The sequence below is a fragment of the Vombatus ursinus genome, unplaced genomic scaffold, assembly GCF_900497805.2.
Source record: "Vombatus ursinus unplaced genomic scaffold, bare-nosed wombat genome assembly UNPS02011700.1, whole genome shotgun sequence".
Classification (NCBI taxonomy): domain Eukaryota; kingdom Metazoa; phylum Chordata; class Mammalia; order Diprotodontia; family Vombatidae; genus Vombatus; species Vombatus ursinus.
Window position 1 is genome coordinate 5,324,668 of NW_020951478.1, and position 27,539 is coordinate 5,352,206.

Consider the following 27,539-nt stretch of genomic DNA (forward strand, 5'->3'; position numbering starts at 1 on the left):
GCGGTCCAAAACAGGGCACTTGAAAATATATGTTTTGTTCACTCTGTAAGGCCGTTGTATACATTTATTATATCAGTCACTCATTGTCAGTTCTAAATGCTTTTTGTTATGTTCTCTCCAACACTGCCCAGATGGTTTGTTAAATGAGCACTGGTCTCTCAGTTACCTCAAGGGTATAATGAAGTTGCCTGGGACTTCTGTTAGTATGGTTGGAGAAAACCATTGGCTGCATCTATAATTGTTGTTTACATACAGTTATAGGCATTTTTAGCAGACAAACAGCATCGTGTAGGGGATAGTCAACCTTGTAACCAGGAAGGCCTGGGTTCAAGTCCCATCTCTGATACATACTGCCATTGTGACCTTTGGTTTGTCACTTAACTCCTTAGTGCCCTGGGCTGGAGAGAAGGTGGTGACCTGTCTTGGGAGCTCCCTCATACAGGGTGGTTCCCATATCACTGAAAGCATGGGTTCTGTACCCTGTTACTGTCTCAAAAAAAAATTTTTTTTAACCAAGATTTATATTTCCATGTCTTGCCATTTGGAATTTCATATTCCTTATTATAATGCCAAATGATCTTTTTTTTTGTTTTGTTTTGTCTTGTAGGGATAGGGGCCTTATATTCTGGACTGAAACCTACTTTGATCCGAGCTTTCCCTGCCAATGGGGCCCTGTTTTTGGCATATGAATACAGTAGGAAGTTGATGATGAGCCAATTTGAAGCCTACTAAAGTAACTTGGTAGAACTGGATCAAAAGACTGCTGCTGTCCATCTCTAGGTTTCAGAGTATGGAGATCAACATGGAATTGTTCTAACCTCATAAGACTTTTTCCATCCTCTTCCTACACCACCCCTTTTCATTTCCCCCAAAGAACCGAAATTGTCCATCCACTAGGTTCTGCTAGTGCTTTTATGAGAGATAAAGTTCTATCTCTTCTTCTAACCAGGAATACACCCAGTGAGCTATAAGTCTCCCCAGTGCATCTGTCTTGCAAATGACTTGAGATGGGTCCATGGAGGCTCATAGCATCCCCCTGGCTGTCCTTGTCTTTGAAGTGTGGCTAGTGTAAGGGCTTGAAGTGAAGGATATAGTTTGGCTTCTCGTCTTTAACTTAGACTTCACCAGAAAAGACCTAGGGTTGATCGTGTGTTAATATAGCATTAAAAAAGTTTCAGAGCTAATGTTTCCCCAGAAAATCCATTAAGATAGTCTTACCTGAAATAGCCCTAACAGTTATTTTTTAAAGTAGGACAAACTTCCACTCTGATGTTACGCAGGTGAAGTTGATCTTGAGATCAAATCATCCCAAATCCAATGACTATCATTGGCATTTACCTCCCTTTTTCTCTTAGATCCCCTTCTCAGAAAAAAATCTTCATGTTTCCATGGTTGGATTGAGTTGAATGAGGTCATAGGGGAGTGCTGGAGTGCTACTCTGAAGAGCCAGATCTTGAACCTCTGGTCTCTACTCACTGTACAGGGCTGTCTGAATTTTAAAGCGGCATGGTCTAGGGCAGTGCTTCTTAAACTGTGGGTTGCAACTCCATATGGCATCATGAAAGATTTGGCAACAGTAAAAGGTTTCTGAGTGTGCAATGACCAAAAATTAATTAAAAATCAAACTCATAATGAATCCGAGATGTTTCTGGCAGTGCTTGCCTGTGCTACATCATACAACTTCACTGCAGCCTTGGTTCTGAGCACAAAGGATGCCCATGTTGCACTGTGCATGCCCTCATGCCACGCAGTGCCAATGAACACTGCCAAAAAACATGAAAAGGGGTCCCAGGTGGAAGAAGTTTAAGAAACCCTGGTCTAGGGTACCAATGAGGAATCTGCTTCAGGACATCCTTTGGTCCACTTTTCTATGGTCTTCAATTTTGGAAGAGGCAAAAATGGAAGACATCTACTTTGTACATGTACAAACAAAGTAAATCACCCTGTGCCCTTGTAATCGTCAACTGATGCTGGTGTGGGGCATTCACTGCTCAATCACATAAGTAGCGCTGGATAGGAAGATAATCTCTCCATAGTGAATAATGTCAATGTTAACACATCCTGAAGTTCACAAAAAGGTCTATATGTTGTCATTTAATGTTTTAAGTTGTTTGATCCTTTTGAAATTTGTCCCAGAGGATGACTAAATTTTAGAAATGGTGCTTAATGATTTCTGATTTTTAATGTGTATGTGATGTGAATACAGAATTGCAAAACTGATTTCTGTAGGCCAGAAGAAAAATAATCTCATAGGGGTGTGTGTGTGTGTGTGTGTGTATGTGTGTGTGTGTGTGTGTGTGTGTGTGTGTGTGTGTATAAAATTACAGTCAGTTTATCTTAAAGGACTATTTACCTGGTTTCTTGCTAATGGCTGTTTTTTGTCTTTTACCCAATGGTCATTGTGATAGCACAGAACTGGGTGGTTGGAGGGACTGCCTGAAGATATGGCTCACTCATAAGTGACTTATCAACCAACATAAACCAAGGAAGATAGTAGTCACACCGTCTGTGGTTGGACACCTTAGGATGTTTCCGTGCTGGTATTCACAGATCCTTATTTTAGCTCCTTCCCCAACACTATTTTTGTTGTTGTGATTTTTTTTTTAAACAATGGCAAAATCTCCCTTAAAAATGGATGATTAGCAATAACTGTCAGCAGATTTGAAAATTCTGCCTTAAAAATGCTGGTTTCTTTCATTTTAATAATACTTATGAAGCTAGAGAGGCACTAACTAGAAACAAGAGTGTAGGAGAAGTAGTGATTTTGCTGAAATTAGACAAGCTGCTGTTAGGTTTGGTGATGATGCTCTGGGGTAGGGCTCAAGCTACCTGAGAGGCTGTAGACTGACTGGCCTTAGCCTCCCTCTGAGTCAGGGCTTCCTAACCTGGGATCCATTACTCTCACAGATAGATTTTAGGGGGCCATGAACTTAGATGGGAAAAATATTACATCTTTATTTTCATTAACCTCTACCTGATATTTAGCATTTCCTTTAATGCTATCTAAGATTAGATCATTAGTTTGGATCTACTTTCTGATTCTGAGAAGGGGTCCATAGGCTTCATTAGAATGCCAAAGGGATCCAGGACACACAAAAAAAGGGAACCCCTGTTCAGAGTGAATATTTTGGCATTTCTCTTAAAATTATTTGTTGTCTTTTGACTGAGGTAGAGAAAAGAAACAAAATGCACAAAATGCCTGCCTTATCCCCTGTCAAAGGAATCTTGTGCACAAAGACCCTCCTATCCCTGTGGACCTGGTCTAATCTCCTGACATTAACCCTGCCCTCAGTATAGCCTTTCTGCAAAGTACATGTCCTTTCAACATGTCAGGTACCTGGGATTTTATTGGTGAGGTAAGTCTTAATGAGTTGACTGAGGCACAAAAGTTTTAAGTGACTTCTCAAGGGTCAAGCAGCTAGTGTCTGAGGCCAGATTTGAACTCAGGTCCCCCTGACTCCAGGGCCAGTACTCTATCCACTGTACCACCTAGCTACCCCTCAGTAGTTTTGAGAACCCTCAATATGCAATATAACAGCAAGGAGCAATGAGAGGCATTAGAGACCCAAAGATAAAAGCAAACAAACAAAAAGCAAGTTTCCCCCTGTTAAGAATTGGGTGAAAATGTAAAATGTAGTTTTTTCCTATGGGCAAAGGGAAGCCCTTAACATTTTTGAGCAAGGGACTGGTATAATTCAACCTATGCTTTCAGAGCATTTTGGAAGCTACGGTTTGTTTGTTTGTTTGTTTGTTTTTTGGGGGTAGGAGATTTACATATATTAATTATATATTAATATATGTAAATTTAGGGTTTGAGAGGCAAAAGGCTGGAAGCAGTCAGTTGAAAAGCATGAAATGTTCCCTCATGCCTTTTTCAGCTTTAAATCTCATGACTTTAAAAAAAAAGTTAAGTCTTTTATCTAGCTTGAAAAGCAAAAAAGGAAGTTATCATTGAAAGATGGAATTATGAGATCAAGAAAAAATACTATTTAAACAAGTCACAGAGATTAAAGGCATCAATAAAAAATACATATGTGTGGGCGTATATATATATAGAGAGAGAGAGAGAGAGAGAGAGAGAGAGAGAGTTTTAGTAGGAAGGGTTTGTCAGTCACACAATAAGCATTCACTAAGCACTTACTGCATGCCAGGCACTGTTATCAGTAAGTTTCTGGGAAGTGATAATTATTTTTCTCTTGTGAGGGTACTATGTTCCAAATGTAACTGAAGACTCAAATGCTAATTTTGCATAAAATTAGTCATAAAATCATAGATTTAGAGCTGGAAGGGACCTTAGTTGCAACCTAGACCAACACCCTCATTTTACAGATGAGAAAACTGAGGCTCAAAGAAATTAAGTGACTTGCCTTCTGCTAAAAAGAGGCAGAACCAAGATCTGAACCCAGGTCCTTTGAGTCCACACACAATCCACTTTCTAGTACAATACATTGCCTTGCTTTTCTTGAAAGTTCCTGTAAGAAAGTATGTAAGAAAATGAACATATGCCTTTTACCTGTAACGTTTAATAGAATTCTTAAGTACACAGAATACAAATAAAAACACTAAGAAATGGGGATTTAGAAGATGCCTCTATGTAGGACACAGTTCACAGGAACATGATTCTTTAATAGAAGGGAGTAACATTTAAACAAATATATACTTCTGTAGATCACAGCTTCTTAAACAGTAATTCCACTGCAAAATCTTCATGGTAAATGTGCCATGTTTTTCGTTTATGGGGATTATCCAATTCATTTCTTTGTAGATAGAGCCTAAGAGGGGGGAAATAATAAATTTGATGTTTTCTGAGCCTTGAAAAGAGTAGGACTTTATTAACTATTGGTTGAGAACCCTCTTCCAGGCTTTTTACACTTCTTCCCTCTCCAATAAAATTCAAAGCAACAAGCAAAATTTTATATAATGTGTATTAATCCTCCTAGTAGTTTATAGGTGCAAACTTCTTTCCCAGGTTAAAAAAAAATACACACACAATTTAAAAATTCCCACAATTAAAAAAAACCCCTTCTTTAGTAGTACTTTAGTGTCAAACCAAAATCATCCTGAGTTTATATCTTCTTTTGTAACTAGCCCATTCCTTTTTTCTCTGCCCTCGTATTTCACTCCCTCAATGGAAAACCAATGAATGGTACAGGCTAGGTATTGTTGTGGAGGAAATAACTCGGTGAAGGACTTTATTGAATTCTTCTGACCATTTCTTTTATAGAATTAAAGAAATGCACATTTTACACCTAGAGCATTAGACCAGTTTCTGGGTATGATGGAACTCAGGCAGAGACTAAACCCCAAGAGTAATATTCAGCTCTTTCTCTGGAAATTTCTACTAGATACAACACTACTGTTTCTCCAGACATGAAATTAAACATTTTTAAATCAATTTTTTTTTTTGGTACAAAGAGTGGTACCTCAGCAATGCCAACAACAATTTCTAGGTGACCAACTTTTCCCTCATCCCTCTACCATAGATGAACAGAAATCCAGATACCCTCTCCTAGGCTTGGGATTCCCACACACATGGGAAATTTCTTTGGTATATTAACCTCAAAACCAATTTTTAACTTCGCTTGTGTCAACTGTAACTGACATATCAGTTTTTATTCTTTGAAACCAACAGTGCTCATGTGTAAATGTGAGGTGATAATTAAATTACTGGCCATTTACCCAATGCCTCCTTTCTTGGTTCTCCCTTTTAACACATACACACACAGACACACACACACCCACACACACCCCTAGCTTTTCATTAGGGTGAATTTAATTTAATTAGTTCATACTTCATACCTGTTGTTTTCTATAAAAGATGTGTTGAACCAAAAGAAAAATGGACACCTCTCGTATAGTTTAGGAAGGGCCTAAAAATTCATAAAATATATAGTATGTTAAAAGGGTTACTTTTTCTTAGCAAAATTGATTCCAAGAACTAGTTATTTCAATTCTAAAATGACTAAAGTCTCAGCCCCCACCCTTCAGTTAAATATTGGTCATTTATATTAGTTTAGCCAGTGCTAGACAGAATGTTATCAAAGACTTAATATACCCAAATATATCATTGTCTATAAGAAACTTTTATTATTAAAGACAACTAATAATTATAAGCATTTAATATTTTCAAAATGCTTTTAATTCATTGTTTGATCTTAATTTTGTGAGGTTAAGGGATTTTCATACACATCCATACCCTTTACAAAATTTTATTAGAGAAACTGAGGCCCACAGGGGTTAAATGTCAATAATAAGTTATGGAATCAGGACTAATAGCCAAGGTTCCTGATATTTTGACCATTGTTTTTTCTATTATTTAAATACAGTGATTGAGAGTATAATTCCAGGTTACTCAGTTGTATGGGGCCAGAAGAGGGTGGTCTATTCCATAAATCATCCTTAGCTGCTTCTCCTGTCTTTTACCATTTTAGTGCTGATTAACTCCTCCCAACGGAGGAATAGCAGGAATTGAATGGATCTAAAATGTGTTGGTCAATTTAGCTGATACCCAGCTGTTATTGGTTAATAGTTCTAGAGAAGGTTTTGGTTGCTAAGGGGATTGAACTTTTTGGAAAAATTGGGATTGGGGACTTTGTTGTAGATTTCCATGATCTATGTAATCTTTGTTCCCTACTTTCATTGAAAATTAAAGAGTTAGTTCAGAAACTGCTAGAGAAAACTTCAAGCTAAGAATTACATTGGTCACTTCTTGTACTTACAGAACTGGAGAAGAACTTTACTTTCACATCACCGCAGATGTCCGGACAGTTATTTAGTCTGATATTTACAGAATTACTGTCATCATCACAAAATACCTGTGATTGAAAAACACAACTTAGGAGCATTAATAATCAAGTTGCACAGGCTAGAGCCAAGATGACAGAGTAGAGGCAGGAACTCACCAGAACTCATCTAAATTTTCTTCCAAACAATGCCTCAAATCAAATTCTGGAGCAGCAGAAACAACAAAAGGTTGGGGTGAAACAATTTCCCAGTCCAAGACAACTTAGGAGGTCAGTAGAAAAGGTTAATGATAGTAGCAAGCCTTGGAGGTGGCTGCATCAGTAGCAACAGTAGCTTTGGTTGCTCTCAGCCCACAGAAGATAAGGGGTTAAACAACTGGTCAGAAGACAGTACAGTGAACACTTTGCTGGCAATGGGTTCAGGACCCTGTTACACTGGCTGTATTCAGTTCCAGATCACAGCCCCAAGGTGAAGAGAAGCACTAATGCTTATGGTTACAGGGGAGTAGGGGTCCTGGTCACAATTCCAGGGTGGAAAAGAGCATTTGTGGTCACTCACAAGGAAACAGGGGCCATAGTCTCAGTTCCAAGGCTGAAAGGGACACTATAACTTGCAGGAGAGTAGGATCCCAAGGCCAGAAGGAGTACTCAATAACACTTGTGGCTACAGTGGAACAAGGTCCCTTTCCGAGTATAGACCAGAGCACAGGCCAGGAGAGAAGTGACCACACCTTTTCTTAGATAATACCACCTTGAAAGCACTGAAAACTTAGAGACCCTCAGAACTAGCTCTGAAAATAATAGCATGAGCTGGAGAAGGACATGGCAAATCATCTCAATATCCTTGCCAAGAGAACCCCAAATGGGGTCACAAAGAGTTGTACATGACTGAAAAGTGACTCATCAACAACAAAAAATCATCAAAACAATCTAGTACTAGCTAAGAAATTGAGTGGTGGGTCAGTGGAATAGGTTAGTTACACAATATACAATAATGGACTATAGCAATCTAGTCTTTGATAAACCCAAAGATCCACGTTTGGGGGACAAAAATTGCTGGGAAAACTGGAAAGCAGTTTGGCAGAAACTGGACCTAGACCAACATATCACACCACATACCAAGATAAGGTCAAAATGGATACGTGATTTAGATATAAAGGATGATGTTATAAGCAAATTACTTGAGCATGGGAAATTTTACCTGTTAGATACATGGATAAGGGAAGAATTTATTACTAAACAAGAGATAGAAAGCATTACATTAAATTTAAAAGTTTTTGCACAAACAAAACCAGTCCTGCCAAGATTGGAAGGAAAGTCAGAAACTGGGAAAAAAGTTTTACAAGTGTCTCTGACAAAGGCCTCATTTCTCAAATATATCTCTATTTAGCTGAATCAAATGTATAGGAATATGAGTCATTTCCCAACTGATAAATGGTCAAAGGATATGAACAGGCAGTTTTCAGACAAAGAAATTGAAGCTATCTATAGTCATATGAAAAAATGTTCTAAATTACTATTGATTAGAGAACTGAAAATTAAAAAAAAAACTTTGAAGTGCCACCTCACACCTATCAGATTGGCTAATTTGAAAGAAAAGGAAAATGACAAATGTTGGAAGGGATGAGGGAAAATTGGGACATTAATGTATTGTTGGTGGAGTTATGAACTGATCCAACTATTCTGGAGAACAATTTGGAATTATGCCCAAAAGACTATAAAACTGAATAACCTTTGACCCAACAATGCCACACTAGTTCTGTACCCCAAAGAGATCAAATTAAAAGGAAAAGCCCTTATATGTACAAAAATATTTATAACAGCTCTTTTTTTTTTGTGGTGGCAAAGAATTGGGAATTAAGGGAGTGCCCATCAATTGGAGAATGTCTAAACAAGTTGTGGTATATGATTGTGATGGAATACTATTGTGCTATAAGAAATGACAAGCAGGATGCTTTCAGAAAAACCTGGGAAGACTTACATGAACTGCTGCAAAGTGAAGTGAGTAGAACCAGGAGAACAATGTACATAGTAATAGCAATATTGGATGGTGATCAACTGTGAATGACTTAGCTATTCTCAACAATACAATGATCCAAGAAAATTCCAAAAGACTTTTAAAAATAATATTTATCTTTTCCCTAATTGCATGTTAAAACAATTTTTAACATTTTTTAAAAAAAGTTTTGAGTTCCAAATTCTTTCCCTTTCTCCCTCCTTCCCTCTCCTTCCCCCTCTCTGAGACAGTAAGTAATCTGATATAGGTTATACATGTGCAATCATGCAAAATATTTCCATATGAGTCATTTGTACAAAAAAGACTACAACAACAAAAAGAATGAAAGAAAGAAAGTGAAAAATAGTATGCTTCAGTCTGTATTTAGATAACATCATTTCTTTCTCTGGAGGCAGATAGCATGTCTTATCATGAGTCCCCTCAGATTGTCCTGAATCACTGTATTACTGAGACTAGCCAAGTCATTCACAGTTCTCCATTGTACAATATAGTTACTATGTACAACATTCTCCTGGTTCTGCTCACTTCACTTTGCATCAGTTCATGTAAGTCTCCAAAAGACTTATGATGAAATATGATATCTAACTCCAGAGAAATAACTGATGATGTCTGAATACAGATCAAAGCATACTTTTAAAATTTTCTTTATTTATCTCATTTTGCTTTGTTATTTTTTTTGTCTGTGTTTTCTTTTGCAACATGGCTAATATGGAAATATGTTCTGCAGGACCGCACATGTATAATCCATATAAAATCACTTACCTTCTCAAGGAAGGAAAGAATTTGGAACTCAATTTTTCAGAAAACCTGATGTTGAAAAGTTGTTTTAAAGCAACTGAAAAAATAGATTTAAAAAAAAGAAAAAACAACAGCCTGAAAAATCAACAAATTAATACACCAAAAGCAAGAGCCAATAAGGAAATATCAAAATAAAAGGATAAATTCATAAGATAATGAATAAAAAAAATTGAGGTGCATCTGCCCCTCATTTCTCAACCCCTTACAATCCAGATGTAATCCCTACCAGTCTACTGAAACTGCTACCTCTAAGATCACTAAATACCCTCTTGGTGTCAAATCCAATGGTCTCTTTTCAATCCTCTACCCTTCTCAATCCTTTTGGAGCTTCTGACATTTTTCTTCTTGCTACTTTCATGTCTTGGCTCTCTCCTGGTTTTCTTTCTCCTCTGACTGCTTTATCTTGGTTTCTTATTTATTCTCCTACTTCCTATGCCTAAGTGGTCTTGCAAAGTTATCTCCTTATCCCTTTTCTCTTCTTTCTCAACAATCTTTTCCTTAGCAATCTCATCTGCTTCTAAGGCTTCAGTTATCATTTCTCTGCAGATAACTCCCTTATCCACATAGTCTCAGGCCCTTTCTAAAACTCTGTGTGTATTTCCAATTGTCATTGGATGTTTCCATTTCAACATTCAGTTGGTATTTCAAAATCAACTTGTTTCAGAAGTGAACCTATTATCTTCCCCTAAAATCTGTCTTCTTCCTAATTTCCTATTTCTGTTAAAATAATTTTATAGATGAGCCCCAAGGAGACAGAATGACTTGGCCCAGCTCTCTAGTTCCTGCCCTGGAATCCTGAATTCCTGTCTGTTGAGAGTTTTCCATAACTACTCTGACCTAGACCCATCATGCTGCTGTTCATGTGACTGTCCTCATTCTCTTGCCCCTCTCTCAACTTTTTACTTTTAGCTCTGGGAATAGTAATGAATTCAACATGCCCATTCCTGGAAAGGACATGTAAATTAACTACCCTATGGCTTCACTACCCATCCCTGCCATTTCCTAGTTCAAAACAGCCCTCCCTGGCCTCCATTCCCTTATTAGAATGTAAGATTCTTGAGGGTAGGGCATGTCTTTTTGTATTTGCATCTCCAGTATATAGCACAATGCCTGAGATATAGTATATGTTTAATAAATAATTTTCATTTCTCAGTTCATTCACATTTTGACATCTTGGTTCAAAATTTAAGAGTAATTTTTTTATTCTTCCCTCTCCCTCTAAATTCCATCTCTTGCCTAATCTTGTTAATTCTACTTACGAAATGTCTCCTGTATGCATCTCATTTTTTTCTGGTCCCACTGTTATCACTCTAGTTCAGGTTCATATCACCTGTCACCTGGATTATTGTAATAGACTCCTATCTGAGTCTTCCTGATCTGTAATCATAATTCAAATCTTTGACCATTGACCTTTGATATGTCTTGCTTTTATTACATCATGTCACTCCTCCAGAACTGCCACTGTCTCTCTTTGCTGCATATTGAATAAGGCATATCCTTTTTTTTTTCTTTTTTTTGGTGAGGCAGTTGAGATTAAGTGACTTGCCCAGAGTCACACAGCTAGTAAGTGTCGAGTGTTTGAGGTTGGATTTGAATTCAAGTCCTCCTGACCCCAAGGCCGGAGCTCTATCTACTGCACCAGCTAGCTGCCCCAAGGCATATTCTCTTTAGTGTGGCATTTGAAAGCCACATCCTATCACTCCATCATCTGGCTACAAACTGATTTTCTAGGCTTATTTCATAGTATTCCCTTGCATGTACAATATGTTCTGCTCAAATGGAGGTCCAACCCTGCCATTTTAGGTGAAGAAAATGAGGGCTGGAGGTGTGAAAGGAGAGACAGTAAAATAATTTGACTAAGCAGGCTAGTAGACATCAAGGTTGGGATTTGAATTTAGGGGTTTAGACTCAAGTCCATTGCTCTTTCTACAACATTATGCTGCCTGTCTTCTAGAGTTCTCTGAGGGCAGGGGCTCTATCTTATTCTTATATGTTTTCCCTTTGCACACTAAGCCCAGTGCCTTACTCATATCACAGAATCTGAGTTCAAAGGTACGTCAGGAGTCATCTGGATCAGTCTAGGCCCAAATATAAATTCCCTCATTAAATACTTGCTAATAAATATATTCTGAGCCCATCAAATTCAGATTGTTTAGAGCTAGGGATTCACGTTGGGGATAGGATAGAAATAAAAATTTAGGGGGTATTTGGAAATAAGGTAGGGTACAGCCTAACTATGTATGGCCTCAAAGGCAAGTAAAAGAACTTTTTTTATTCCATGGAACTGTGTATTCTTAGGCAACAAACACAACAACATAACAAAACCTTTGTTTTAGGAAATACTAGAAGCCCTGTATAGAATGGTTTAGAACAGGAAAAGATAGGAAGCAGGGAGACCAGGTAGGAAGCTATTGCTATAATCCAGGCATGAAATGATAAATGTCTTCACCCGTCTCACATGATGAAATGGCCTTACTCCTTACCCCTTACCTCTTACCAAAGCTAAACACTCAATTTATTCAAGTGAATTCATTCCATCTTGTCTCCAATAGATTGCCTCCTCTGTCATGCCTACCATATCACTTATTTTCAATCTCTTCCTGTCTACTGGCTCATTTCCTTCTGCCTACAAATATATCCATGTCTCTCCCATCCTGAAAAAACCCTCACTTGTTCCTTCTATCCCTGCTAGATATCATTCTTTATCTCTTCTGTCCTTTGTAGCTAAACTCCTTGAAAAGACCATCTACAATAGGTACCTCCACTTTTTCTCCTCCCACTCTCTTCTCAACTCCTTACAATCTGGCTCCTGAAATTATCATTCCACTGAAATTGCTCCCTCCAAAATTACTAATGGTCTCTTAGTTGCTAAATCCAATGGCCTTTTCTCTATCCTCATTCTCTCTGACCTCTCTGCAGCCTTTGACGCTGCCAATCACTCTCTTCTCCTTGATATTCTTTTCTCTCTAGGTTTTTGGGACACCACTCTTTCTTGGTTCTCCTTCTACCTGACTGCTCCTTCTCTGTCTCCTTGACTGGATCCTCCTGGCAGATTATGCCCTCTAACTATAAGTGTTCCTCAGGGTTTACTCCTAAACCCTCATCTCTTCTCTCTGTATATACTACTTCACTTAGTGATCTCATCAGCTCCCATTGATTTAAATACCATCTCCATGGAAGGCTGGATAAATCAAAAACCAGAATTAAGGTTGCTGGGAAAAAATGGCAACAATCTCAGATATGCAAATGATACCGCTCTGATGGTAGAAAGTGAAAAGGAATAAAGAAGCTTCTTGATGAGGGTGAAAGAGGAGAGTATAAAAGCTGGCTTGAAACTTAACATTAAAAAAAAAATCCTAAGATCTTGGCAACTGGTCCCATCACTTTCTGGCAAATAGAGGGAGAAGAAATGGAAGCAAGTGTCAGATTTTATATTCTTGGGCTCAAAGATCACTGCAGAGGGAGACTATAGCTGTGAAGTTAAAAGATGCATCCTCCTTGGAAGGAAAGCTATGGTGAGTCTGGACAGTATACTAAAAAGTAGAGGCATTATCTTGCCAACAAAGGTCTATATAGTTTTTCCGGTAGCAATGTATGTTTGTGAGAGATGGACTATAAGCAAAACTGAGAGCTACAGAATTGACATTTTTGAATTGTTGTGCTGCAGAAGACTTTTGAGAATACCTTGGACAGCAAGGTATTGCTGTGGGGTGTATACAAGTTGGACAGAAAGAAAAATTTGGAGGGCAACTTTGGAAACAAAGCATCAAAAGAAAAAAACTGATGTGGGAGCATGATATGATATTGATGAGGGAACGCAACTATAGAGACATGTGCTGAAGTTGTCCTTCCCTCCTTTTATCCCCCTCCCTTTTCCTCTGTCTCTCTGTCTCCATCTTTTTCTCTGGCAGCTGACTGAGTGACTGAGGAGGAGAAAGACCTAAGGCAGGAAAACCAATCAAGCAACTGTAATAATTCTTGGCTTGAAGTGATGAAAGCCTACACCAAGGTGGTGGCTGTGTGAGTGGAGAGAAAGAAACATATAAGAGAAATGTTATGAAGGTAGAAATGACAGTATTTGGAAAAATATTGGATATTTGGAGTAAATGAGAGGGAGTAAAGGATGAGGTTGCAAGCCTGAGTAATAGGGAAGATAGTGGTACCCTTGACAAAAGAGAAGAAAGGGGACCTATCTGGAGATTACTAGCAAGGTGAAATGAGGTAGATAGAACTGAAATAATTGAATTTCATCTTGAGTCCTTGCAGACGTGACTGAATAACTGAACAACAACAACATGCTATTGATTCTCAAATCTACTTATCCTCCTCTTACTTCTTTCCAATCTCCAATTGCCTTTCAGACATCTCAAATTGCATGTCCAGTAGACATCTTAAATGCAACATGTCCAAAATAGCACTCATTATCTTTCCCCCTGAACTCTGCTCCCCTTCTACCTTTCCTATTACTGTAGAGGGCAACACTGTCCTCCCAGTCCCTCAGGCTGGCGGCCTAGGAGTCATCCTGGACTTCTCACTATCCCTCCCACCCCCACCATATCCAACCTGTTGCTAAGGCCTGTTGATTTTGCCTTTGCAACATTTCTCAAATGCACCCCCTTCTCTTCTTACACCGCCACCACTTTAGTGTAGGCCCTCGTCACCTTGTGCCTGGAAGATTGTAATAGCCTGCTGATGGGTGGGCCTGCCTCAAGTCTCTCCCTGCTTTAATCCATACTTCATTTAGCTACAAAATGATTTTCCTAAAGCATAAGTCTGACCATGACATGTCCCTACTCAAACTTTAGCGGCTCCTTATTGCTTCCAAGATCAAATACAAAATGTTCTGGTATTCAAAGTCCTTCACAGCTTAGCCCCCTCCTACCTCTCCAGTCTTCTGATACCTTACTGCTCAACATATACTCTGATCTAGTGATGCTGGCCTCCTGGCAGTTCCATGAATAAGACACTCCATCTCTCAGTTCCTGGCATTTTCTCTGTCCTTCATTCTTCATGTCCACTCTACCTACTCACCTCCTTAGCTTCCTCTAAGTTCCAAATAAAATCCTTTCCAGAAGCTTTCTAGAAAGACTTCTAGAAGCCTTTCTCAACCCCTCTTAATTCTAGTGCCTTCCCTCTGTTAATTGCCTCCTATTTATCCTATATGTAGCTTGAACTCCATAAGAAAAAAAAATCTTAACCAGATGAATTTGCAAGCAAATTCTACCAAACATTTAAGAGTAATTAATACTAATATTATATAAACTTTTTGAAAAAATAGCTAAAGGAGTCCTAACAAATTCTATGTCACAAATATAGTCTTGATACCTAAACCGTGGAGAGTCAAAACAGAAAAAGAAAACTATATTTGAATTTCCCTAATGAATGTTGATGCAAAAACTTTAACTAAAATACTAGCATATATATATTGTGACCAGGCTGGATTTATGCCAGGAATTCAGGGCTGGTTTAATATTAGGAAAACTATAAGCATAATTGACCACATTAACAACAAAAACCATATGATTATTTCAATGATTTCAGAAAAAAATTTTGAAAAATACAACACATATTCCTATTAAAAACACAGAAAAGCAAAGGAATAAATGAAGCTTTCCTTAAAATGATAAGCAGTATCTATCTAAGAGAGTATTATCTTAATAAGGGTAAGCTAAATGTCTTTCTAGTAAGATGAAGGGTGAACAAAGTGTCCATTTACCATTACTATCCAATGTCGTGCTAGAAATGTTAGCTATAGTAATAAGAATAGAAAAAGAAACTGAAAGAATATACATAGGCAATGAGAAAACAGAACTATCACTTTTTGCAAATGATATGATGCTTTACTTAGAAAACACTAGAGAGTCTACTAAAAAACTAATTAAAACAATTAACATCGTCAGCAAAGTTGCAGGATGTAAAATAAACCCACACAAAGCATCAACATTTCTATATGTTACCAAGAAAGCACAGCAGGAAAGATTGAAAAAGAAATTCCGTTTAAATAATTGTAGATAGTATTAAATATTTGGGAGTCTATCTGTCAACACACACACACAAGAGCTATATGAACATGATTACAAAATCCTCCTTACATAAATAAAGACAGATTTAAATAACTTGTTGACTCATTTTAGTCAAGTCCAAGTCTTTGTGACCCCATTTGGGGTTTTCTTGGCAAAGATACTGGAGTGGCTCGCCATTTCCTTTTCCAGCTTATTTTACAGATGGGAAAACGGAGGCAAATAGGGTTAAGTGATTTGCCCAGTGTCACACAGCAAGTAAGTGTCTGAGGCCAGATTTGAACTCAGGAAGATGAGTCTTCCTGACTTCAAGTCTAGCACTCTATCTGCTAAGACACCTAGCTGTACTTCTAAATAACTGGAGAAATATTAATTGGTTATGAGTGTGCTAAACCAATATAATAAAAATGACAATGCTATCTAAATTAATTTACATGTTTAATGTCATACCAATCAAATTACTGAAGAATTACTTTATAGAACTAGAAAAAATAATAAAATAAGGAACAAAAATTTAAGAATATCAAGAGAATCAATTAAAAAATGGGAAGGAAGGGAGACTAGCATATCTCAATCTATACTACAAAGCTGTAATAGAGAAAACAATTTGGTACTGGGTAAGAGACAGGTTGATTAGCAGAACACATTAGGTACACACTCACTAAAACCAAATGAGTACAGTAGCCTAGTGTTTGATAAACCCAAAGATCCCAGCTACCAAGGCAAGAATTTACTCTTTGATAAAAAAAAAATGGGAAAACTGGAAAGTAATATGGAAGAAACCAGGCATAGGCCAAACACCTCACACAACACACAAAGATAAACTTCAAAATGGGTACATGATTTAGACATAAAGGGCAATATCATAAGCAAATTATTGGCGCATGGAAGAAATTATCTGTCAAATCTATGGATGGGGGGAAAGTTCATGACCAAAGAAGAGATAAGAATGTTCACAGGAGTTAAAAAGGATAATTTTGGTTATATAAATTTTAAAAGTTTTTGCACAAATAAAACCAATGCAACTAAAATTAGAAGGTAGGAAACCAGGGGAAAACCTTTGCAGCTAGTTTTTCTGATAAAGGTTTCATTTCCAAAACATATAGGGAACTAAATCAGACTTAGAAGAATAAGAACCATTCCCCAGGTGATAAATGGGATATTAAAAGGTAGTTTTCAGAGGAAGAAATCCAAGCTATAAATAGCCATATTTAAAAAAATGTTCAAAATCACTGATAGTTAAATAAATGCACATTAAAACAATTCTGAGGTACTACCTCATGCCCATAAGATTGGCTAAGATGGCAGAAAAGAAAAATGACAAATGCTGGAGGAGATTTGGAAAAATAGATACACTAGGGTATTGTTGGTAGAGCTGTGAACTAGTCCAAACATTCTGGAAAGTAATTTGGAATTATGCCCCAAAAGCTATTAAAATATATATACATTTTGACTCAGTGATCATGCTACTACGTCTATACTCCAAGGAGATCAAACAAAGAAAAAGAACCTGTATGTATAAAAATATAGCAGCTCTTTTTGTGATGGCAAAGAATTGGAAACTGAGGGATGCCCATCAATTGGGGAATCCCCAAGCAAGTTGTGTTACATGAGTATGATGGGACATTATTGTGCATCATTAAGAAATGATGAAGGGGGGGCGGAGCCAAGATGGCAGAGTAAAAGCAGTGACTTGCTTGAGATCTCCCCCAAAGCCCTCCAAATACCTGTAAAAAATGTCTCTAAACAAATTCTAAAGCAGCAGAACCCACAAAAAGACAGAGTGAAACAGATTTCCAGCCCAAGACAGCCTGGATGGTTGATCAGAAAGGTATATCACGCTGGGCTGGGAGAGGATACAGTTTGGTGTGGGCGCACAGGCCGCAGTGGCCCTGGAGCAGGCCTCAAAGGACTGAATCGCGAGCAGCTATGGTGGTTTCCAGACTTCTCAACCCATGAATGCCAAAGACAACTTAGAAGGTCAGTGGGAAAAATCTGTTTCTACAGTGGTGAGAGAGGAGCACAGGGTCCCAGTCCCATTCCTTAGGGTGGCAGCTGCTTCCTGAGTTTCTGGCCCACAGACTGAGGGGGAATCGAGTTGTTGATCAGAGGGGGATTGCAGGGATCTTTCTGCTGGTGCAGGATTCTCTTGCTTTGCGGTGCTTGGATCTGGGTCACAGTTCTGGGTGGTGGTCTTGAGGTGAGGAGGAGCACTGGTGCGGTGGAGCTTGTAGTGGCTGTGGAGAGGAAACCCACCTCACAGTTCCAAGACAGAAAAGAGTACTCATAGACCAGAGCACAGGCCAGGAAAGGACACCTTATCCTTGATCATAGCACCTTGGAAGAACTGAAAATTTACAGGTTCCTAGAAGTATCTCTGAAAACAGCTGTGCAAAACCCCTGAAGCTTGGGACAGTACATTCTCCACACTGGAAACAGACTCCTACCTTAACAAAGAGTCTATAACTCAAGTAATTGGCTGAGATCATGAGTAAGCAGTGCAAAAAGAGTCAGACTATATTATCTTACTTTGGTGACAAAGAAGAGCAAATCATATAACCAGAAGAAGACAACAAAGCCAAAGCTCCTACACCTAAAGCCTCCAAGAAAAACATGAATCAATCTGCTCAAAAGGAATTTTGAGAAGCAAGTAAGAGAAGTAGAAGAAAAACTGAAAGTGATGCAAGAAAATCATGAAAAACAACTCAACAGCTTGCTAAAGGAGACCCAAAAAAATACTGATGAAAATAACACCTTAAAAAATAGCCTAACCCAAATGGCAAAAGAGGTCCAAAAAGTCAATGAGGAGAAGAATGCCCTAAAAAGCAAAATTGGCCAAATGGAAAAGGAAATCCAAAAGCTTACTGAAGAAAATGCTTCCTTAAAAATTAGAATAGAGTAATTGGAAGCTAATGACTTTATGAGAAATCAAGACACTGTAAAACAAATCCAAAAGAATGAAAAATTAGAAAACAATGTGAAATATCTCATTGGAAAAACAACTGACCTGGAAAATAGATCCAGGAGAGATAATTTAAAAATTATTGGACTATCTGAAAACCATGATCAAAAAAAGACCCTAGACATCATCTTTCAAGAAATTATCAAGGAAAACTGTCCTGATATTTTGGAACCAGAGGGCAAAATAGAAATTGAAAAAATCCACCGATCTCCTCCTCAAAGAGATCCCCAAAGGAAAACTCCTAGGAATGTTGTAGCCAAATTCCAGAATTCCCAGATGAAGGAGAAGATATTGCAAGCAGCCAGAAGGAAACAATTCAAGTACTGTGGAAACATAATCAGGATAACCCAAGATTTGGCAGCTTCTACATTGTATCCAGAGGGCTTGGAGTATGATATTCTGCAGGGCAAAGGAGTTAGGACTACAACCTAGAATCACCTACCCAGCAAAACTGAGTATAATCCTTCAGGGTAAAAAATGGTCATTCAATGAAATAGGGGACTTTCAAGCATTCCTGTGGAAAAGACCAGAGCTGAATAAAAAACTTGACCTTCAAATACAAGACTCAAGTGAAACATGAAAGAGGTAAACAGGAAAGAGAAATCATAAGAGATTTATTAAGGTTGAACTGTTTACATTCCTGCAGGAAAAGATGATATTTGTAACTCATGAGTCCTTTGTCAGTATTAGGGTAATGGGAGGGGAAAAAATTATATGTATGTATAGATAGATAGAGGGCACAGGATGAGTTGAAGATGAATGGGTGATATCTGGAAAATAAAAGTAAGGGGTGAGAGAGGATTATACTGGGAGAAGGAGAAAGGGAGAAGTAGAATGAGGTAAAATATATCACATGAAACAGACAAGAAAAGGCTTTAACAGTGGAGGGAAAATGGAGGGAGGTGAGAGGGAATGAGTGAATCTTATTCTCATAGGATTTGGTTTAAGGAGGGTATAACATACACAGTAGGGCACGGAAATCTATCTTACCCTACGGGAGAATAAGGGGGAAAGAGGACAAGAGAGTAAGGGGTTGGTAGAGGAGAGGGCAGATTGGGGGAGGGGATAATCAAAAGCAAACACTTCTGAGGAGGGACAGGGTCAAAAGAGAGAATAGAATAAATGGGGGGTAGGATAGGATGAAGGGAAATACACTTAGTTTTTCACAACAGGACTACTATGGAAGTGTTTTGCATGACTACACATCTATAACCTGTACCGAGATGCTTGCCTTTTCAATGAGGGTGGGTTGGGAGGGAGGGAGAAAATTTGTAACCCAAAGTTTTAAAAACACGTGTTCAAAGTAAAAATATTTTAAAAAATTAAAAAAAAAAAGAAATGATGAAGGGAATGGTTTCATTAAAAACCTGGGAAGACCTGTATGAACTGATATAGAGTGAAGTGAACAGAACCGGAAAAATAATTTATATAATTACAGCAATATTATAAAGATAATCAACTGTGAAAGGCTTTGTAACTCATCAATATGATATTCAACCATAATTCCTAGGACTCATTATGAAACATGCCTTTTTCTACCTCTAGATAAAGAACTAATAAACTGAGGGTGAAGATTAAAGCATATTTTCTTCTATCTCTTTCTTTTTCTTGCCTTTTTTGGGAGGAAGATGGCTAATGTAGAAATTTGTTTTGCATGACTATACATATTTGCAATGGATTCTATTTTTCTTGGTTTCTCAGTGGGTTGGGGAGTGAGATGGGGGAAGGGAAAGAATTGGGAACTAATAAAATAAAATTGAATTTTAAAAAATAGGCTAGGAAGGGTTATAAAAGCTAAACAAAAGAGTTTACTTTTATTCTAGAAACAGTTGAGGGCCGTTCCAGTTGACTGAATAGAGGAGTCACATGGTTAGATCTGTGTTTAAGGAAAATCACTTGGATAATAGTGTGTAGGTTGGATCGTAATGGAAAGAGTTGAATTGGTGAGATGAGTTACAGAGGTGTTAGAATATTACAGATGAGAAGTGATGAGGGCCTAATCTAAGATCATAACTGGGTGAGTAAAGAGGAGTCAGATGTGTTAGATGTTTTGGAGGTAGAAGAGCAAGATTTGGAAAATTATTGGATATGTGAGGTGAAGGAGAATGAGTAGTACAGGCTAACTCCAAGGTTATGGACTTGGGAAACTAGAAGGATGGTGGCATCTTTAACAGAAATAGGTAAAAGTTTGAAGAGCACGGAGTTTGCAGGCATGAGTCAATGAAAGATAAAGAGTTTAGTTGTAAAAATATTTATTCTGAGACATCTCTGGGACATCCAATTTGAAATGTGCAATAGTTGATATAAAACTAAGGGTAAAAGAAGAAACTGGGCCTGGATATATAAATGTATAGATCTGTGAGTCGTTTGCACAGAGATGATAGTTTAACTAATGGGAACTAATATATCACTGAGAGAGAATATATAGCAGGACAGATTTCTCCAACTACCTATTAGATCCTTGGACTGGATGTCATGAAGACATCTTAAACTCAACGAGCCCAAAACTGAATTCTTTTATCTTTCCCCCTGCCCCACCTCCCCTTCCAAACTTCCCCACTGCTATCAAGGGTACCATCATCCTTCTAGTTCCCTTGGCATGCAACATAGGTGTCATCATCCACTTCTCACTATCTCTCACCCCCTATATCCAATCTGGTCCCAAGGTCTGTCTATTTCACCTTCATAATATCTTGTGAATATGCTTCTTTCTCTCTTCTAATAGTGCTGCCACCATGAAGCAGGCCCTCATCTCCTCATGCCTGGAACATTACAATAGCTGCTGCTAGGTCTGCCTGGCACAAGTCTCTCTCAACTCTAGTTTATCTTCCGATAAGCCACTAAAGTGATTTTCCCAAAGCACAGGTCCAAGATGTCATTGCTTTGCTAAACAAATTCTAGTGGCTCCCTATCACCTTTAGGATAAAATATAAAACCCCTTCTTTGGTGTTCAAAGCCCTACATAACCTAATTTCCTCCTTTCCATTTTTCTTATATCTCAAACCTCACTCCTTAGCTTCCTTCAAGTCCTAGTTAAAATACAGCTTTCTATAGGAAGCTGTTACCAATTCATCTTAATTCTAGTGCTTTCTCTCTGTTGATTATTTTTATATGTATATATGTATGTATGTATGTATTGTTTGTATATTTAATTGTTTGCATGTTGTCATATCCTCCCCCCATTAAATTGTGAGCTCTTTGAGGGCAGAAACTGTCTTTTGCCTTTCTTTGCCTGGCACATATTTGGTGCTTAATAAATATTTATTCACTGACTGACTGGTATCCACATAATATTAAGCCACCTCAATGGAATTCTCTAGGGCACTTAGTGGATATTAAATAGAGGATTGATGAGAGGACAGATAAGAACGACACATAAGAGAAAGTATGGATGATTGTGATCTCTACTAGTGGAGGGAATGCCTACATTGGTGCATTATTGATCCATTGAAATAAGGCAGTATTGTCCATGGACTAATATAATGTTTTAGTCCCAATTTTGGTTGGTTATTTCATTTTTTGGTATCTGTTGAGATGGTTATTAAGTTTTAAAGTAAAATTATTTATAAACAACAACCTACCTGACAGTTCTTTAAAGATGAAGAGAAACAGGTGTAAATAATCTTCTTCCTCATAACTAATACTATTTTCAGATCTTTTCCATTACCTTTTCCAACTCCTAAAGAGGAAAAAAAATAAAAGTTGTGTTCAGTTTATGGCAAAGAAGATATTTGTTGAGTTAAACTTAACCTCCTTGCTAATTAATTTTGTGGCTTAAAAAGGAGAAAAAAAGCAACTTATTCCAAGCAAAATTGTATTAATATTTGCTAATTTTGGTGGTTCTCTATTCCATCATTGTTAATTAAATAGAATTAATAAGATGCATTTTAGAATTCTTCTCCTCTAGCATTTTTTTTAGCTTTTATTTAGTATTTCATTTTTCCCCAGTTACGTGTAAAAACAATTTTTAACGTTGATTTTTAAAACTTTGAGTTTCAAATTCTCTCCTTTCCTCCCTCCCCACTGAGAAGGCAAGCAATTCTATATAGGTTATACATGTGTAGTCATGCAAAGCATATTCATAATAGTCACGTTGTAAAAGAAAACACAGGCAAGAAAAAAAATCTCAAGAAAAATAAAGTAAAAAAAAGTATGCTTCAATCTGTATTCAGACACCATCAGTTCTTTCTCTGGGAATGGATGGCATTTTCATCATAAATCCTTCAGCGTTGTCTTGGATCATTGTATTGCTGAGAATAGCTACATCATTCACAGTGATCATCTTATAATATTGCTGTTACTGTATAGCACAGTACATTTTATTTTGTGTCAGCTCATGCAAGTCTTTCCAGGTTTTTCTGAGAGCATCTTGCTCATCATTTCTTGTAGTACAATAATATTCCATCATAATCACATAACACAACTTATTCAGCCATTCCCCAATTGATAGACATCCCCTCAACTTCTAATTCTTTATCCCCAAGAAAGAGCTGCCATATTTTTTTTACATATAGGTCCTTTTCCTTTTTTTTTTTTTTAGATCTCTTTTGGATTACAGACCTAATAGTGATATTGCTAGGTCAAAGGATATGCATGCTTTTATAGCCTTTTGGGCATAGTTCCAAATTGCTCTACAGAATGATTGAATCCGTTCACAACTCCACCAACGGTGCATTAAAACCTCATTTTTTCCCAAGTCCTCTCCAATGTTTGCCATTTACCTTTTCTGTCCTATTAGCCAATCTAATAGGTATGAAGTAGTACCTCAGAATTGTTTTAATTTAATTTAATATTTAATTTAATTTATTTTTAATTTAAAATATAAATTTAAATCAAATTAATTAATTAAATTTATTTTTAAATTTTAAATTAAATTAAATCAAATTAAAATTTAATAATTTAATTTAATATTAAGTCAGAGTTTTGTTCATATGCTATAGATAGCTTTGATTACTTCATCTGAAAACTGATCATATGTTTTGGTCATTTATTAATTGAGGAATGGCTCTTACTTTTATAAATTTGACTCAGTTTTCTATATGTTTGAGAAATGAGGCCTTTATCAGAGAAACTTGCTTCAAAAAATTTTTTTGTATTTCCCTCCATCCTATGCCTCCTATTTATTCTATTCTCTCTCCTTTCACCCTGTCCTTCCTCAAAAGTATTTTGCTTCTGACTACCCCCTCCCCCAATTTGCCCTCCCTTCTATCACCCCCCCACCCTTGTCTTATCCCTTTCTCCTCCTACTTTCTTGTAGACTAAGTAAGATAGATTTCTATACCCAATTGAATGTGTATGTTATTCTCTCTTTGAGCCAATTCTTAAAACAGTAAGGTTCACTCACTCCCTCTCACCTCCCTCATCTTCCCCTCCACTGCAAAAGCTTTTTCTTACCACTTTTATGTTAGATAATTTACCCCATTCTACCTCTCCCTTTCTCTTTCTCCCAGTACATTCCTCTCTCTCACCCCTTAATTTTATTTTTTAAATATCATCCCTTCACATTCAACTCACACTTGCACCCTGTTTACATATACTCCTTCTAACTACCCTAATAATGAGAAAGGTCTTAGGAGTTACAAATATCATTTTCCCATGAAGGAATGTAAACAGTTTAAAGTTTAAGCTTATGTTTAAGTCTCTTATGATTTCCCTTTCCTGTTTACTTCTCTTGAGTCTTGTATTTGAAAGTAAAATTTTCTATTCAGCTCTGGTCTTTTCATCAAGAATGCTTGAAAGAACTCTATCACATTGAATATCAATTTTTTCCCCTGAAGGATTATTCTCAGTTTTGCTGGGTAGGTGATTCTTGGTTGTAATTCTAGCTCCTTTGCCCTCCAGAATATCATACTGCAAGTCCTCCAATTCTTTAATGTAGAAGCTGCTAAATCTTATGTTATCCTGACTGTGGCTCCACCATACTTGAGTTGTTTCTTTTTGGCTGCTTGCAGTATTTTCTCCTTGACCTGGGAACTCTGGAATTTGGCTAGGATATTCCTGGCAGTTTTCATTTTGGGATCTCTTCTGGGAGGTGATTGGTGGATTCTTTCAATTTCTATTTTATACTCTAGTTCTAGAATATTAGGGCAGTTTTCCTTGATAATTTCTTGAAAGATGATGTCTAGGCTCTTTTTTTGATCATGGCTTTCAGGTAGTCTGATAATTTTTAAATTCTCTCTCCTGGATCTATTTTCCAGGTTGGTTGTTTTTCCAATAAGATTTTTCATGTTATTTTTTATTTTTTTTCTTTCTTTTGGTTTTGTTTTATTGTTTCTTAATTTTTCATAAAGTCATTAGCTTCCATTTGCTCCATTCTAATTTTCAAGGAATTATTTTCTTCAGCGAGCCTTTGGATCTCCTTTTCCATTTGGCCAATTCTGCTTTTTAAGGCATTCTTCTCATTAATTTTTTGGACCTCTTTTATCATTTGGCCTTGTCTATTTTGTAATGTCTAATTTTCTTTAATATTTTTTTTGTGTCTCCTTTACCAAGCTGTTGGCTCGTTTTTCATGATTTTCTTGTATCACTCTCATTTCTCTTCCCAATTTTCCCTCTACCTCTCCTTCCTTGATTTTCAAAAACCTTTTTGAGTTCTTCTATGGCCTGAGACCAATTCATATTTTTCTTGGAGGCTTTGGATGTAGGAGCTTTGACTTAGTTGTCTTCTGAGTGTGTTTTGATTTTCCTTGTCAACATAGAGCTTTCTATAGTCAGCTTTTTTTTCTGTTGTTTGCTGATTTTCCCAGCTTATTAGCTGACTTTTTACTCTTTGTTAAAGTAGGTCTTTGCTTCCAGGGTGGAGGGTGCACTGACCCAAGTTTCAGGGGGTTTGTGCAGCTGTTTTCTGAGATATTTCTAGGGATCTGTAACTTTTCAGTCCTTCCGAGGTGGTATGATCTAAAGAGAGGCATTTATTATTTTCTTGGCCTTTGTTCTTGTCTGTGAGTGACCACAAGCACTCTTTTCTGTCCTGGAACTGTGAGGAGGGTCCCTACTCCACTGCTACCATAAGCTCTGCTCTGCTAGTGCTCCTGCTTGCCCCAGGACTACCACCCAAGATTTCAACCCAGATCCAGATATGGCCAAAGCAACAGAATCCTGCCTCAATGCCAGCAAAGAGACTCCTGTAATCTCCTTCTGACCAGTTGTTTGATCCCCTTCCTGTCTGTGGGCTACTCTGGGAGCAGCTGCTTCCATTGCTGCCTCTGATTCAGTCACTCTCAAGGCCTGCTCCTGGTTTACTGGATCCGGGGCTGTGTTGGCACAGCCTGTGCTGGACTGCACTCTTCTCTCACCCAGGTCCAACAGGCCTGTTCTACTGACCTTCTAAGTTGTTTTTGGCATCTGTGGGTTGAGAAGTCTGGAAACCACCACTGTTGCCAGTGATTCAGTTGCCCTGAGGCGTGCTCTGGGTTTGCTGGGGTCAGGTCAGATCTGCACTAGTGCATCCTCTGCTGAACTGCACTCCTCTCTCACCCTGATGCAACAGACCTTTCCTGCTGAACTTCTAAGTTGTCTTGGGCTGGAAATTTATTTTGCCCTGCCTTTTTGTGGGTTCTGCTGCCCTAGAATTTGTTTAGAGTCATTTTTAAAGGTATTTGGAGGGGTTTGGGGGAGAGCTCAGGTGAGTCCCTGCTTTCACTCAGGCATCTTGGCTCCGCCCCTACTCTAGCATTTTAGAGGCAGCTAGGTTGTACGGTGGAGAAAGTGCTGAGCCTGAAGTCAGCACTACTACTTCAAATTCAGTCTCAGATACTTAATAGCTAGATGATCCCAGGCAAATCACTTAACCTTTTTGCCTCAGTTTCCTCAATTGTTAAAAGAGGATAATAACAACATCTAGATCATAGAGCTGTGAGGATCAAATGAGATAATATTTGTGAAGTGCTTAGCACAGTGCCTGGAATGTAGAAGATACTATATAAATGCTTTTTTCTTCCCTTCCTTTTTACTTCCAGACAGGGATTGAATGCCAATTATACCTATCCTGTTTAGACAAAAGAAACAAACAAACAATAAAAAAAAAGTCTTAAAAGGAGATTTCACCTCTGGAGAAAGTTGAATGAGGATAGAAAGAAATATACCTTTTTCTCAGTGGTCCATGGCACCTACATAAAAACTTACCATGTACTAGGGCATAAAAACCTCACAATCCAATGCAGAAAGGCAGAAATATTAAATGCAGCCTTTTTAGACTAATATGCAATAAAAACTATATGTAATAAATATTATATTTATATGTATATTTTATATATAATATATATATACATATATAATATATGTAATAAAAGACCATGGAAAGATAGCCTAAAAATTAATTGGATAATCTAATCCTAAAGAATGAGTGGGTCAAACAACAAATCATAGAAACAATCAATAACTTCATCCAAGAGAATGACAATAAAGAGAAAACATACCAAAATTTATAGGATGCAGTGAAAGTGGTTCTTAGGGGAAGTTTTATATCTCTAAATACTTACATGAATAGAATAGAGAAAGAGGAAATTAGTGAATTGAACATGTAACTTAAAAAAGCTAGAAAAAGAACAAATTAAAAATCTCCAATTAAATACCAAATTAGAAATACTGAAAACCAAAGGAGAGATTAATAAAATTGAAATTTAGAAAACTATTGAACTAATAAATAAAACTAAGAGCTGGTTTTATGAAAAAACCAATAAAATAGATAAATTTTTGGTTAATTTGATTTAAAAAAAAAAAGAAAGAAGAAAACCAAATTACCAGTATCAAAAATGAAAAGGGTGAATTCACCACCAATGAAAAGGAAATTAAAACAATAATTAGGAACTATTTTGCCCAACTGCACACCAATACATTTGACAGTCTTAGTGAAAAGGATGAATGTGTACAAAAACGTAAATTGCCCAGATTAACAGAAGAGGAAGTAAAATACTTAAATAACCCCATCTCAGAAAAAGAAATTGAACAAGCCATCAATGAACTCCCTAGGAAAAAATCTCCAGGGCCACATGGATTTA

General features: G+C 37.4%; 2 protein-coding genes across 2 annotated transcripts in view; one reads left to right on the top strand and one right to left on the bottom strand.

The window, feature by feature from the left end:
• Positions 1-1,639, top strand: part of SLC25A15 (solute carrier family 25 member 15) — a 36,321-nt gene extending 34,682 nt beyond the window's left edge. Inside the window, 1 exon segment of the mRNA XM_027856937.1 lies at positions 608-1,639. Within this exon segment, the coding sequence (XP_027712738.1) occupies positions 608-732 (125 nt within the window). The 3' untranslated portion in view covers positions 733-1,639.
• A 2,699-nt stretch (positions 1,640-4,338) lies between these two features.
• Positions 4,339-27,539, bottom strand: part of LOC114039223 (phosphatidylinositol 3,4,5-trisphosphate 3-phosphatase TPTE2-like) — a 61,044-nt gene continuing 37,843 nt past the window's right edge. Inside the window, exons 14-17 of the mRNA XM_027856912.1 lie at positions 22,122-22,219; positions 6,720-6,815; positions 5,800-5,870; positions 4,339-4,772 (exon numbers count right to left, since the gene is read on the bottom strand). Coding sequence (XP_027712713.1) covers positions 4,670-4,772; positions 5,800-5,870; positions 6,720-6,815; positions 22,122-22,219 — 368 coding nt within the window. The 3' untranslated portion in view covers positions 4,339-4,669. The remainder of the gene's footprint in view (positions 4,773-5,799; positions 5,871-6,719; positions 6,816-22,121; positions 22,220-27,539) is intronic.